We start from the raw sequence: 12,500 nt of genomic DNA, 5'->3' as shown, positions 1-12,500 counted from the left end.
AACTTGTTGCACAGTACATCAAATAATGGAAACATACAAGAGAAGAAAGTAAATAAATTTATAATAAGTACCAAGCAATTTTCATATCCTCGAAACAAAAGTTACATCTCTTCACTGTATGCAGGGTTGAAAGAAATGGAAGTTACTTTTTCATAAAATCTTCAATAGTCATTATGGTCTACCAAATCAAAATACATAAGCTTACTACTTTTTTTCAGTCAGAGAGGGTGTTCAACATACATGTTTTGGAAAATTCTTCATTGTACTCTACTAATCCAATTATTAATCCATGGTTACTCCTGAAATATTTAAGAGACTTCCTTCATGTACCATAAACACAGCTTTCTCAAGAGAGAACCCGTGTTACTTTTCTTCTACAAATATAAAACAGCAATATATATTTCATTTATTCATTTTTTGCCACATCAGCATCTAGGGTCATTCACATTGTATTCAATATACAACAATGGGGGGGGGGGGGTGAGGGCACAGACCCAAGTATAGCATTGTGATAAAGTAATGTGGCGATAAGGGTAAAAATGAATTAACAACTAGGATAAGTGAACAGAAGAAGGGGTTGAAGAAGAGAAGGAAAAGGAAATGGGGAGAAAAAAAAAAGACCATGCAAAATTTGTTGAGGTAAAGGCTCAGGTCCAAGGCAGGGGTGATTCCCTAAATTGGGCCTCAGTCTCCATCTCCTAAGACACCCCTCAAAATGGGATTGGTGGGGGAAAATAGCAAAACTTTTTTTAAACACTATAACAGTCTTATTCCACAAGAGAAATACCATTAAATATATTATGATCTGTCATTATAATATCCAAATGAACTCATTCATACATAACTTATAAAATCTGCATAACATAACTAGCCAATATTTTTGAAAAATGAACACCACTGGCAGTCTGTAAATGCAAGTCAACAGAGTATAGGAAAATTGTACAACTGGCAAGAAAAACATCTGAAATCACCCTGTAAGCACAGATACTCAGAATTAATGGGTCAATGGGGGTAGACAAAAACAGCATTAAATATTTAAATCCTTTAACAACACACACACAGTCGGTAAACCACGGAAATACATACTTTCCTAGATTTAAAATTGAAATAAATAGATACGTCAATAAAATATGGTACACAGTAGTATTTTAAATGAACACACATTAACTATTCTCAGTTCACAATTTACTGTGAATATTAATTACCCATTTTTTAGATACAAAATAATACATCTCCTTACTGTAATACCAGGAAGCCCACTCAAAGAGATTGTCATGATGGAAATGAAATGGAATAACATAGCATACAAACACCAGAGGTATCTGAATCCATCTGATGCTCTCATAACTGATATGGCACCAGTATCAATGATATAACTATACCTAAAAAAAAAAATGTTACACATGAATAAGGTCCCTAAATCATTTATATTTCCCTCAGGCATAAATACTGAGAAGTTACAAACAGAAGATTCACTCATTTTTCTCTTATATCTCAATCATTTTGTTCTGTTAAATATCTTTCACACACAGAGCATGCAACTTTACTCAATCCTCTTTGCATAATCCTTTGTGAGCTGTCAATACATAAAAACAGAAAGATGAATTTCTGTTGATGCTTCTCAAGACAGCTGGATCTGTCTGTAATGTTGTCTGGGAAGTAAAGATACTCACCAACTGTAGCACCTGAGAAATTATCGTTACCATGGGCTTAACACACTACCACACTTTAACCAATCTAACCAAAGAAACACACTTTAACACACAAACACATCTTTCAAAAGGTACACAATTTTAACACATGAATACATCTTATTAAAGAAACATACTTTACCAAGCCTTCAATTGACTATATCATATTTACTGGTGGAGTCTTATCTGTAAATTATGTAATTAATAATGCAAATTTCAAGTGAAGTTAAAAATTACTAAATCTTTACATACAAACAATTAACAATGTACAAATAATATAGCAATTTGTAAGACCATTGTTTTTTCTATATTTCTGACAGTAAGTTCCAGCTCTAAATTTTGCCAGAAAGTCTTTCACACACCTAGTTCACAGTAAGATGTTAATCTTATAACATTGAATATACAATGTAGAGCATATTAACTAAAAAGTCTGTTGTACTTCTACACCCTCATTTGCAGTAATACAAACAAAACTGGGAACTAACACTTCATTGTCTTACAAGGAAGCAGAAATATACTATGCATTTTGGAAATCATTTTACTTACTTAAAGCTTACAAAAAAGAATATGAAGAAAAACATATCCAATACCATACATACATTCTCCTCAATATCTTGATTGATATAAATAATTCTTTTTCTTTTTTTCATTAATCAGAATAACCTTATAATCTCCACATGTATGGAATGTTTATAAAAAAAAAAATCAAACTCTTCTTTGCAAACAAAGAAATTCAAAATAAATTACCATTCACACAAAGGAAAACAAAACAATAACATTGCCATCTGAGAGTATCACATTAAAACTTTCTCAGTACTTGGCAAAATGACAAACTCTCAAATCATTTTTTAAAAAGGGAGTGTAAATAATGTGTCATGCATGCAACATCATCTAAGGATCTTACAAATACTCTTCAATTTACTTCTGTCTCAAAATGTTCATGTTTGTGCAAGATAACTTACAAATCTAGTGCCCAGTACAGCTCCAGAGTGGCTTGTTTATATTTAATTTTATGTGAAAGCTAAAGCTTCCCTCTAAGCTCACATCTGGAATATCATTCACTCCCTCTGCAATAGATTTCAGTGTAAAAGAGAGAGATAAAAGGGTAAAAGTCATAATTTGGTGTCTCAGTAACCATATCTCTTCATATATATTAATTTATCTGAATGATTTTACATTAATGGGCATATTCACATACTTTCAATGATAAGAGATTCATGAAAGTATAAGAATATTAAGAAAGAAACTAAATTTCAAAACTAAGCAACAGTTCACATTAATCATAAGCTTATACCCCTTATTATATTCCCTAAAAATTACTTGCATTCCTCATTTCAAACAATCCACATTCTGCTCTTCCTGATAATTGTTCAATATAGAAGCACATTTTATGAACAAAATTGAACACCGCCATTATGGACTATAGCTTTTACCACAGTGCACCCTGTGACAATATCACAGCCATTCTTAGTGCAAAAGGATGGATTATAAAACAGATGTCTTAAGTAAGCACCTACTTTACTTATACATCCTTAGACAAACTTTTAAGATACAAAGTTATATATACTCATGCAAAGCAAAACTTGTAATAACCCAACTTCTTATGCATGAATAAAAATAGCCAAGCTTGTTCAGGTAGTATGCTCATCATCTCTGTTAATGCCAACCTATTTAATGGTGTACTACAATAATTTCATAAATGATAAGGTGTGTGTATATATATATATATATATATATATATATATATATATATATATATTATATATATATATATATATACATATATATACTTATATATGTATTGCACTTATTGTTTTCCAGAGAAGTAAGGAAGTAAAACAAAAATTAATCAAGCATTCTGAAGTGAAACTGAGTCATTCATAACCATAATCAAAAGTGGGAAGCAGACATACACTATTGTGTGCCGAATCTGCTATTTAGCTTACCATATTACATCTTTAATTTTTTTCCATTTACAACACAATAGTCAGAAGCATTATGAAACTTTTTAATTTCTACCTGTACTCTCTAATTCAATAACTAAGTACTTTGGAACCACCCCAAAATTTAATGAAACAGAAGTAACAGTCTGTGACTTGATACTTCTCCTTGCTCCTGCATGTATCAATACTTTTATTCCAATGCAATATGTAAAAAAGAGACACTAAGATAACTCCACAAGTACATCCAGTATTCAGAATTACAGTCTGGTCACCACAATAAATGACATGAAAAAATGAACAAATTAGTGTCTGATTAATCACACAATGGTGCACAACTAATGAAACAACCAAAACTGTGCAGGGATTATATGTGTAAATCATACATACATACAAACATACATATATAATAAATATATATATATATATATATATATATATATATATATATATATATATATATATATATATATATATATATATATATATATGAGTGGAACAAAAAGAAAAAAGAAAAAAGAAAGAAAGAAAAAAAAAAGTTCAGTATCTGTGTCTCTGTACGTCTGGACTTGCCAGCATGGCTAAAGACATATTTCCCCCTTTCACTTCTTTAGTGTATAGAACCATGCGTACTCTTAGAAGTAAACAATATATTTGGAATGGATGTGAATATCTTATGGATGATATGGAACCCACTAAAATCAAAAAAATTGTAGAGAAATATCAACAAGCTCTGCATACACTAGTCCAATCAACTGTACAATTCACTAAAATAATTCTTTGCCATCATTTTTTTCTACAACAGTTATATTTCTGTCTAAGCTGACACTTGGGTGTCGGAGTTTGACTTGTCTTCACTTACAGTGTCTCTTTTCTCCTCTTCTTCACTTGTGGGATTATTCTTCAACTTGCTTTCACTTTCCCTCACAGATTTTACTTTATCACTCTTTACAGGAACAGCTGACACACCATCATTGCTCTTCAACTTATCTCCCACTTCAGCTGCTCCAGGTCCTTGCAAATTCTCAGCCAAGAGAGGTGTATTCCTCTCCTGCTTCTTGCTCTCTGGGACTGGAGCTGCTGCAGCCTGGTCTTTTTTAACAACCTTATCCCCTTTATCTGGATCCATCTTTTCTATGCCTTCATTCACTTCCTTGGTCTTAGCATCAAGATCTACGGCTGCCACGTTTTTGCTTGGGCTTTGTGTGGCTGCTCCTGCCTTGTCATTGGGATTGGCTGCCGGTGTCGCTGGGATGACAGGTGTTGCCTTCCGGTCAGGTGCAGTGAAAAAGTACAGCTGAAATGTTTAGAAGTCAGTATTATTTGCATTATGGGTGATATTTGCTATGCTTTTTAACATTAGTGGCTGTTTTGATCAAATGGCTTATTTTTCCCCTATTAATACTAACAATGCTATCATATAAAATGCCTCCTTTTACCTAATGAAAATGGTGGAAAACCAAGGGAAGAAACATATACATCATCATTTTTCAATCTTTAAAGTGAATTTACAAAATAAACTTATAATCTGTATTCTACATCCTTTCCTATGGCTTTTCTTACTCATGTAGTGAGAGAAAATTGAAAAATCATAGTTACTTCCATAATATTGTAATATGTCTACCTAAATATCCCCTAATCAAATAATCCACACATTTATCACCAGTCTACTAACTGCCTGGACCCTCTTATTCTTATTCACTGCAAAGAACAGAAAAATGCTAGTATCAACATTATTGTAGAGAACAAATGAAAGGATGGAAAAGGGAAAGGAAAGGACACATATGCACCCCCATTAGAGGAAGAAGAAGAAATAAGGAAGGAAGAAAAGCATGAAAGGATGGAAAAAGATGATACATATCAACTCTCCCATAAAAAGAAGTACAAGGAGGAGGAGAAAAATGAAGAAAGAAAGAGAGAGAAAAAAAAGAGTTCATCCCACAAACATACTAACATCAACATTTTGTAGAGAACAAATATGATGGAAAAGGGAGAGGACACATATATAAAGAAGAAAAAAGGAAAGAAAGATAGAAAATGAGAAATAATGCAGCAACACAACATTTCTCTAAGTCCTTACCATAAAGCCAAGAGCAAGGGTTGCATGAAGGATCAATATAAATGCAGCGATGGTAATGGCCACTTGCTTGGTGTCATGTGAGAGTGAGGGCCAGACAGTGCGCACCAAAACACTCCCACTTAGGACAGGGGCAACAATTGCAAGGCACCACTTGAACCAAGGCTGTGGTACCATCCAAAGAATCTAAAAATATATGAAAAATTAATCAACAAAAAGAAGGGAGGGAAAGAAGAGAAAAAAATAAAAGAAAGCAAAAGATATCAATAAGGTCTTGCTTACATAGAAGTAAATGTAATTGGGGAAATACCTTCATTTGCTTTATACACAATTTAATCTTTAAGTACAGCAAAGGCATATAATGTGACAAAAACCAGAGTTCACTATACTCACCGACACAGGGACAAAAATTGCAAGGGAATAGCCATAAATGCAGAGTAATTCTAGTAGTGAGATCTTTGCCCGAGATCCTCTCCATATCAGTATGCCCCACACAGCCAAGGGGACAAGCCACGCATATGCAAAGATGGCAGTGGCAGCTAGAGTAACTGTTGATGTGGCAGTAAAATTTGTTAATACTTAAGGAGGAGAGAACAAATATGCAGTTAATTATCACTTCTCACACTACATCAAATATTTCTGAAATGCACTATAAAATATATCTCATATATGAAAAGATACTCATAATGATAATTTGGGTGTTACATAAACCTACAGCATACATATATGGCTAAAGAAATATATACCTTTGTGGAAATCATATCTCCATATATACGTGTCTTCTGGTCTGGTTAACAAGTAGTTTGCTAAATTGCCAGTGATTGCTGTAGTAAAGGCTAGGGTCATACAAATCCAGAATGGCCCTGAAATGAAAGACAAAGCATAACCATAAAAAAATATGAATGTGCCAGTTTAGTGACATTACAAAAAATACTCAAACAAATGAAACAATAAAAAAAATATCTATATATCTATATACACAACTATGTCCTAGCGTATATACACTTATACATATGTATACATGTGAATATACATATACCTGACAACCTGTCTCCATCTATCTATATAAACATGATCTTTGAAAAATAACGGAATCAAAATCACTATCAAAAATCATTACAATCATGACAACAAGGTAACATGACAACAAGAGTAAAAAGTAATAGCAATTAAAATGAAATCTACTAAATGCATTTCAAGAAAAATCTAACCTCTCAGACTCACCATACAGATCAGGGTTGGGACGAATGTATGACTGCAAATAGCTGACCCCTGGTTTCGGCACCATAGACCAAATGATGCGATCACCCACTTGCTTGCTCTCCACATCAAAGAACTGCTGGTAAAACTCAAAGTTCCAAAAGGAGGCTCCTGCTTTGAGTCCCACTGGCTCACTACCTTCCTCATCACCCATGAGCTGTTGTGCAAATGAATGGTTTTAGTAAAAGAAGAGGGGGGAGGGAGGGAGGGAGGGAGGGGGAAAGAGAGAGAGAGAGAGAGAGAGAGAGAGAGAGAGAGAGAGAGAGAGAGAGAGAGAGAGAGAGAGAGAGAGAGAGAGAGAGAGAGAGAGAGAGGAGAGCAGAGAGAGGAGAGGAGAGAGAGAGAGGGAGAGGGAGTGAGGGAAGGAGAGAGGGAGAAGAGAGGAAGAGGAGAGGAGAGAGAGAAAAAAAGGAGAGAGAGAAAAAGAGAGCAGGAGAGAGAAAGAGAGAGAGAGAGAGAGAAAGAGGAGAGGAGAAACAGTGAGAGAGAGAGAGAGAAAGAGAGAGAGAGAGAGGAGAGAGAGAGAGAGAGAGAGAGAGAGAGAGAGAGAGAGAGAGAGAGAGAGAGGGGATAAGAGGCAAAGGCAAAGGCAAAGGCTGAGGCTGAAACTGAAGCAGAGACAAATCCAGAGACAAGAGACACAGACAGAATGCCAGATAGAGAAAAAATAATAATGATAATAATAAAAAAAATAAATAAATAAATAAAAGAAAGAAAAAACATTTCAGTGACAATTACAGAATGAGAGACAGAGAGAAATGTAAGCAAGTGGGAATGGGAGAGACTGGGTTGGAGGCTGTTAGAGAGGGTAGGAGAGAGAAAGAGAGATGGGGGGAGGGGTAAGAGGCAAAGGCAGAGGCAGAGGCTGAAATTGAGGCAGAGACAGAACCAGAGAGAGAGGGAGAAAGGGGGAGGGAGGGAGGGAGGGAGGGAGGGAGGGAGGGAGGGAGGGAGGAAGGGAGGAGAGAGAGAGAGAGAGAGGAGAGAGAGAGAGAGAGAGAGAGAGAGAGAGAGAGAGAGAGAGAAATAAGAGAGGGAGAGAGAGAGAGAAATAAGAGAGGGAGAGAGGGAGAGTGGAAGTGAGGGAGACAGGATCAAAGAATGGAAGAGAGGGGGAGAAGGTGAAAAGAAGGACAGAGGGTGGGAGAGACAAGGGAAGAGAGGTGGAAATGAGGGTGGGAGAGAGGAAGGGAGGATGAAAGAGAGGAGGAGAAGGATGGAAGTGAGGATAAGATGGGGTAGAGATGGAAAGAAGGGGGGGGAGAGACAGATGGAGGGTAAGAGAGAAAGATGGACAAAGGGTGGAGAGAAAGAGAATGAAAATGAAGGCCAGAGGTAAAAAAGGGAGTGACTAAGAGAGAAACGGAAATAAAGGATGATGGGAGAGCAGAGAGAGAGAGAGGGAGAGAGAAAAAACAGAAAATAAAGGAGAAATTCAGGAAAAGTGAGGATAAGAAAGAGAAACTGACAGTGATAGATTGAAACTGGGGAATAAATAGTAATCAGCACAGAAAAAGCAATAAAAGGAGGAAACTGGAAGAGAGGCAATACATTTTTATTTACTATTGTTACTGAAATTTCTCATCACTATTTATAAATATGTGTAAATCTCAGTAAGAAAACCTGAAAACCTGACTAAAGGGTAACAGTGCTGGCCCAAATTTATACTTGGCAACAAGGTAGGACTGTTGAGTAATTGTTTGCTACCATGTTCAGTAGACCCTTGTTTCTCCCAGCTATGACTTTGGTAGGGGAAGCAGAGTAGTGCTGCATTGTGTTATGTAAATTAAAGTTTAAGTGTAGTGTAGAGTATGTGTATGTAAGCAGAGTGAGAATCAAAGATTTCTTTTGATTTTCCAAATGACATAAAACAAAGTAAGGATATTCTGCAGTGATGTGGTAAAGCACCATAACTATAAATAATAAACAACAGGATATAAGATACACTGTATATACACACGCACACACACACACACACACACACACACACACACACACACACACACACACACACACACACACACACACACACACACACACACACACACACACACACACACAACACACACACACACACACACACACATTTTTTTTTTTTTTTTTAATGCAGAAATGTCCAAAAAGTCATCAAAATTAAAGTTTATAATTATTTTCTAGTGATATTTCAGACATTCAAAATGTAAATTATTTTTTTTCTGATATATATATTACTATCCTATTTTGTGTATATGAATAGTTATTATAAACAATGAGAAAGAATTTACAACTCAGTATATAGATAGAAAAGGTATGAATGAGAATTAATATCTTCACAACAAAGGTGTATTTGACCTGTTTCGATTATACCTTTGTCAGAAATACATTTATTTCTGATGAAGACATAATTGAAACCATTCAAATACATCTCTTGTATTGTGAAGATATTAATTCTCATTCATACCATTTCTACATTTGTCAACACGAATATGGTTCAATATATGAAGTTAAGTTGACTGTCCTCAGGCAGGAGGGGGATAAAACTCATAAAAATTAATCAATAAACAAGGTTTTACAATTTTTAATTTCAAGATATGTGTATTATATTTAAGATCTTTCGAGACAAATCTATGGGGGTATGCAATCAGGAAGGGTTGTGGGGTAATGTGTCCTGCACTGATTATCACTATCATTATTCTATTATTATTATTATCATCTTCATTATTATTTTCATGAATGTATCTAGTATAAAAAAAAGAATTCAAAGATACCCTTGTTAGGTATTTCTGAAATTTGGAGGGAAAAAAGGAGCAAAATTTTGTTAATGAAGATCTAGAAGGTTCTGTAAACCTTCATAAACTTTCCAATGGTATAACAAAAATTTAAACAACTTAAATTGGCTCCACACACACACAAGCACACACTCATGCACACAAATAAATTTGAATGCTAGTGACTTGCACAGTACCATGAAAACAAAAAAGTCAAGTGTTGCAAAATGAAACATCATATTACAACATATTTTTATTGTAGATCTAAAAAATCCAGTTACTTTGTGAAATTTCCAAGGAGTTTATTTGTACTGAATCCATTTCATCCTACCTATCAACAAGCTAACTCATCTTTTAGTGACTGTAAAGACTTCATATCTATGATTTATACCTGGAAGTGTATGCAATTTAGTAAGTGACCCAAGAGCACCAAACTGAAGCTGTGGGCAGGTATAGAATATACGCCGCACCCTTGAATGCAAAAGTGCCATGGCACACATCATACATGGTTCATGACTTATATACACATCAAATCCAGTGCATATGTATGATATACTTTCACATGCACTGTTACAGTTCATAGTCTGAGAAGCAAATATAGGATTATTGGTTGCATTATTCTGAGTGTTAACATCACTTGCATTATTGCAATGATTTTTTTCCTTGGACTTCTGGACTCTATTTTCATCTGCACAGCTGGCTGGCCTTGATGCTTCTAAATCACCATTTTCAGAATCTACAGAAAGCAATTCATCATCAGTCTTTGATGGCAACTTCTGCTTTGACCATGCACCACCTCCTTGCTGATGGGATACATCATCAATAGCCAACATTACAGCATGTTGCAATGGGTGTCTGTGCCTAGCATCAATGCCTTGACCAACTATAGCACCTTTCAGATCATTCACTATAACAGTTCCAATGGCTGGGGCTCCATTTTTGCTGGCTATGTGGCCTAACTGGATTGCTTTATTCATGTAGTGGACAATCAACTTCATCTCTTCCTCACTGAAGAAATTGGAAGATGAAAGCTGAGTAAGATAGATATCTTCATGGAATGTGCAGGGCCAGTACAAGGCTGCCTGATCATATATTTTCCTTATTCTTGGGGCATACTTGGCCACTTTGGAGGCAAACACCTGTTCCTCAAACAGGGAAGTGTCAATGTCCCTCTCCTTGAGCCTGGTAAAAACTTTGGCCGAATCATCTGCAGTTAGGATGTTGATATTATCACCCTCCCAATGCTCTTTACATGGAATGCCAAAGTTTTCCAAGTAGTCTAAGTATACAACAATTGCATCCCCTCTTCCAAGTTTACTTTCTGAAATGTCTTCACCTGCTTCTGTGCCTGAAACAATCCTCTTCACTCTTTTCAAGTGACTTAGAGAGGAAACAGGCAGCTTGATCGCCAGTTCCTTGACTGCACGTGATGTCAGCTTCTTCTCTCTAACCTGCAGAGCTGCAACTTGTACAAGATCCACCAGTCCATGCATGCTCTCTTGTAAGACTGCACGCACGTTCACCTCAGGAGGAAGGAACGACAAAACTGGGGAGCTATCAACATCCATTTTACGTTTCTTTTTCTTGGGACTGACCTGCAAGTAACATATGTCCTCACTCTTCATCTGCTCAGTTGCAATCATGCATATTAATCTATGTGAATACATATAAGTAATTCAATACATGAACTTATCTTTTACAATTAAATATTTACTATTACTTAACCTAAAATAATAAAGAACTGAGAAGCAAAATAGTTCCTAAAACAATAAAAATGGACGTGCTGACACAATTATATACCTTATCCACTGCCGTCCATCTACTTCAAAATGTTACCATTACAAATTTAGAGTACAGTCAGAAATTTTTAAAAATTTTAATGATCTACTGCTAAAGATGCACAATTCTTGGAGTTCTTCTAAATCAACAGTGCACTTGTAACATAAAATGCACATTGAATAGAAGTATCCAAATATTAAATAGCTACAAAAAGAATGTAAATAAGATGTACAGTATGTGATAAGTAGAAAGTTATTAAATAGCTACAACAAGAATGTAAATAAGATGTAAAGTATGTGATAAGTAGAAAGTTAACACATTTCCATTTTCATTATAAATTTACAATATACTAATAAATTCTGTACATGCATTTTTTTTTTCAATAATACATGGATATAAATGATTTCACCATATTTGTACAAGAAGACCCTCTATTCTATATGTTGGATGTACAAAGAAAAATACTGATGATACCATTATAAAAATAATAAATAATAAACCTGTTATAAAATGCCTATTATATCAGTAACATATAACAAGTGCATTCCTATATAAATCTTTTTCTTAATGAAACTTGTTCTTTTTTTATCTTCTCTATATTCTTTTCCAAAATTAATTAACACTTGTGTTTTTTGTGTGACTTTCCATGTTTTAAGAGAAAATACTTGCTCTACTGATGAACAAGTAGTTCCTTTAATAATCTCTGAAGCAACCACCCTATCATACATATAAAACAATGATGGTAGCAGGTACAACATTACAAAAACTAACTCAGAACAGGAAAATAATGTAAGCCAATCTGATACATATTACTCAGCAACAATCTCTCATGGACAAGACAAATGACTGAATAAGTTTAAAGAAAACTAAAAGATGTACAAAGGTATACAACCTAAACACAACCACACCATACCAGATCTGCAACTGTTGTAAATGCGTACACCCTCATTTGAAGGGTAGCAAATGGGATTTTGGAAAAGAACGCCTAAAATTATTATCTCTCTCA

General features: G+C 35.0%; 1 protein-coding gene across 2 annotated transcripts in view; it reads right to left on the bottom strand.

Annotated features, from left to right (window-relative positions):
• Positions 1 to 1,027: 1,027 nt before the first annotated feature.
• The window catches only part of LOC119583730 (protein YIPF1-like), a 39,852-nt gene continuing 28,379 nt past the window's right edge, over positions 1,028 to 12,500 (bottom strand). Inside the window, exons 4-8 of one of the 2 annotated variants that reach the window (XM_037932395.1) lie at positions 6,933 to 7,125; positions 6,455 to 6,571; positions 6,102 to 6,256; positions 5,712 to 5,894; positions 1,028 to 4,928 (exon numbers count right to left, since the gene is read on the bottom strand). In XM_037932395.1, the coding sequence (XP_037788323.1) occupies positions 4,449 to 4,928; positions 5,712 to 5,894; positions 6,102 to 6,256; positions 6,455 to 6,571; positions 6,933 to 7,125 (1,128 nt within the window). In that variant the 3' untranslated portion in view covers positions 1,028 to 4,448. Of the gene's footprint in view, positions 4,929 to 5,711; positions 5,895 to 6,101; positions 6,257 to 6,454; positions 6,572 to 6,932; positions 7,126 to 9,978; positions 11,311 to 12,500 lie in introns of those variants that run through there. The other variant, XM_037932387.1, reaches the window with a different exon arrangement.

This window comes from Penaeus monodon, chromosome 2 (genome assembly GCF_015228065.2).
Source record: "Penaeus monodon isolate SGIC_2016 chromosome 2, NSTDA_Pmon_1, whole genome shotgun sequence".
In the NCBI taxonomy this organism is placed as follows: domain Eukaryota; kingdom Metazoa; phylum Arthropoda; class Malacostraca; order Decapoda; family Penaeidae; genus Penaeus; species Penaeus monodon.
Note: the sequence above shows the minus strand (reverse complement) of the source record. Positions and strands in the feature narration are given on the sequence as shown.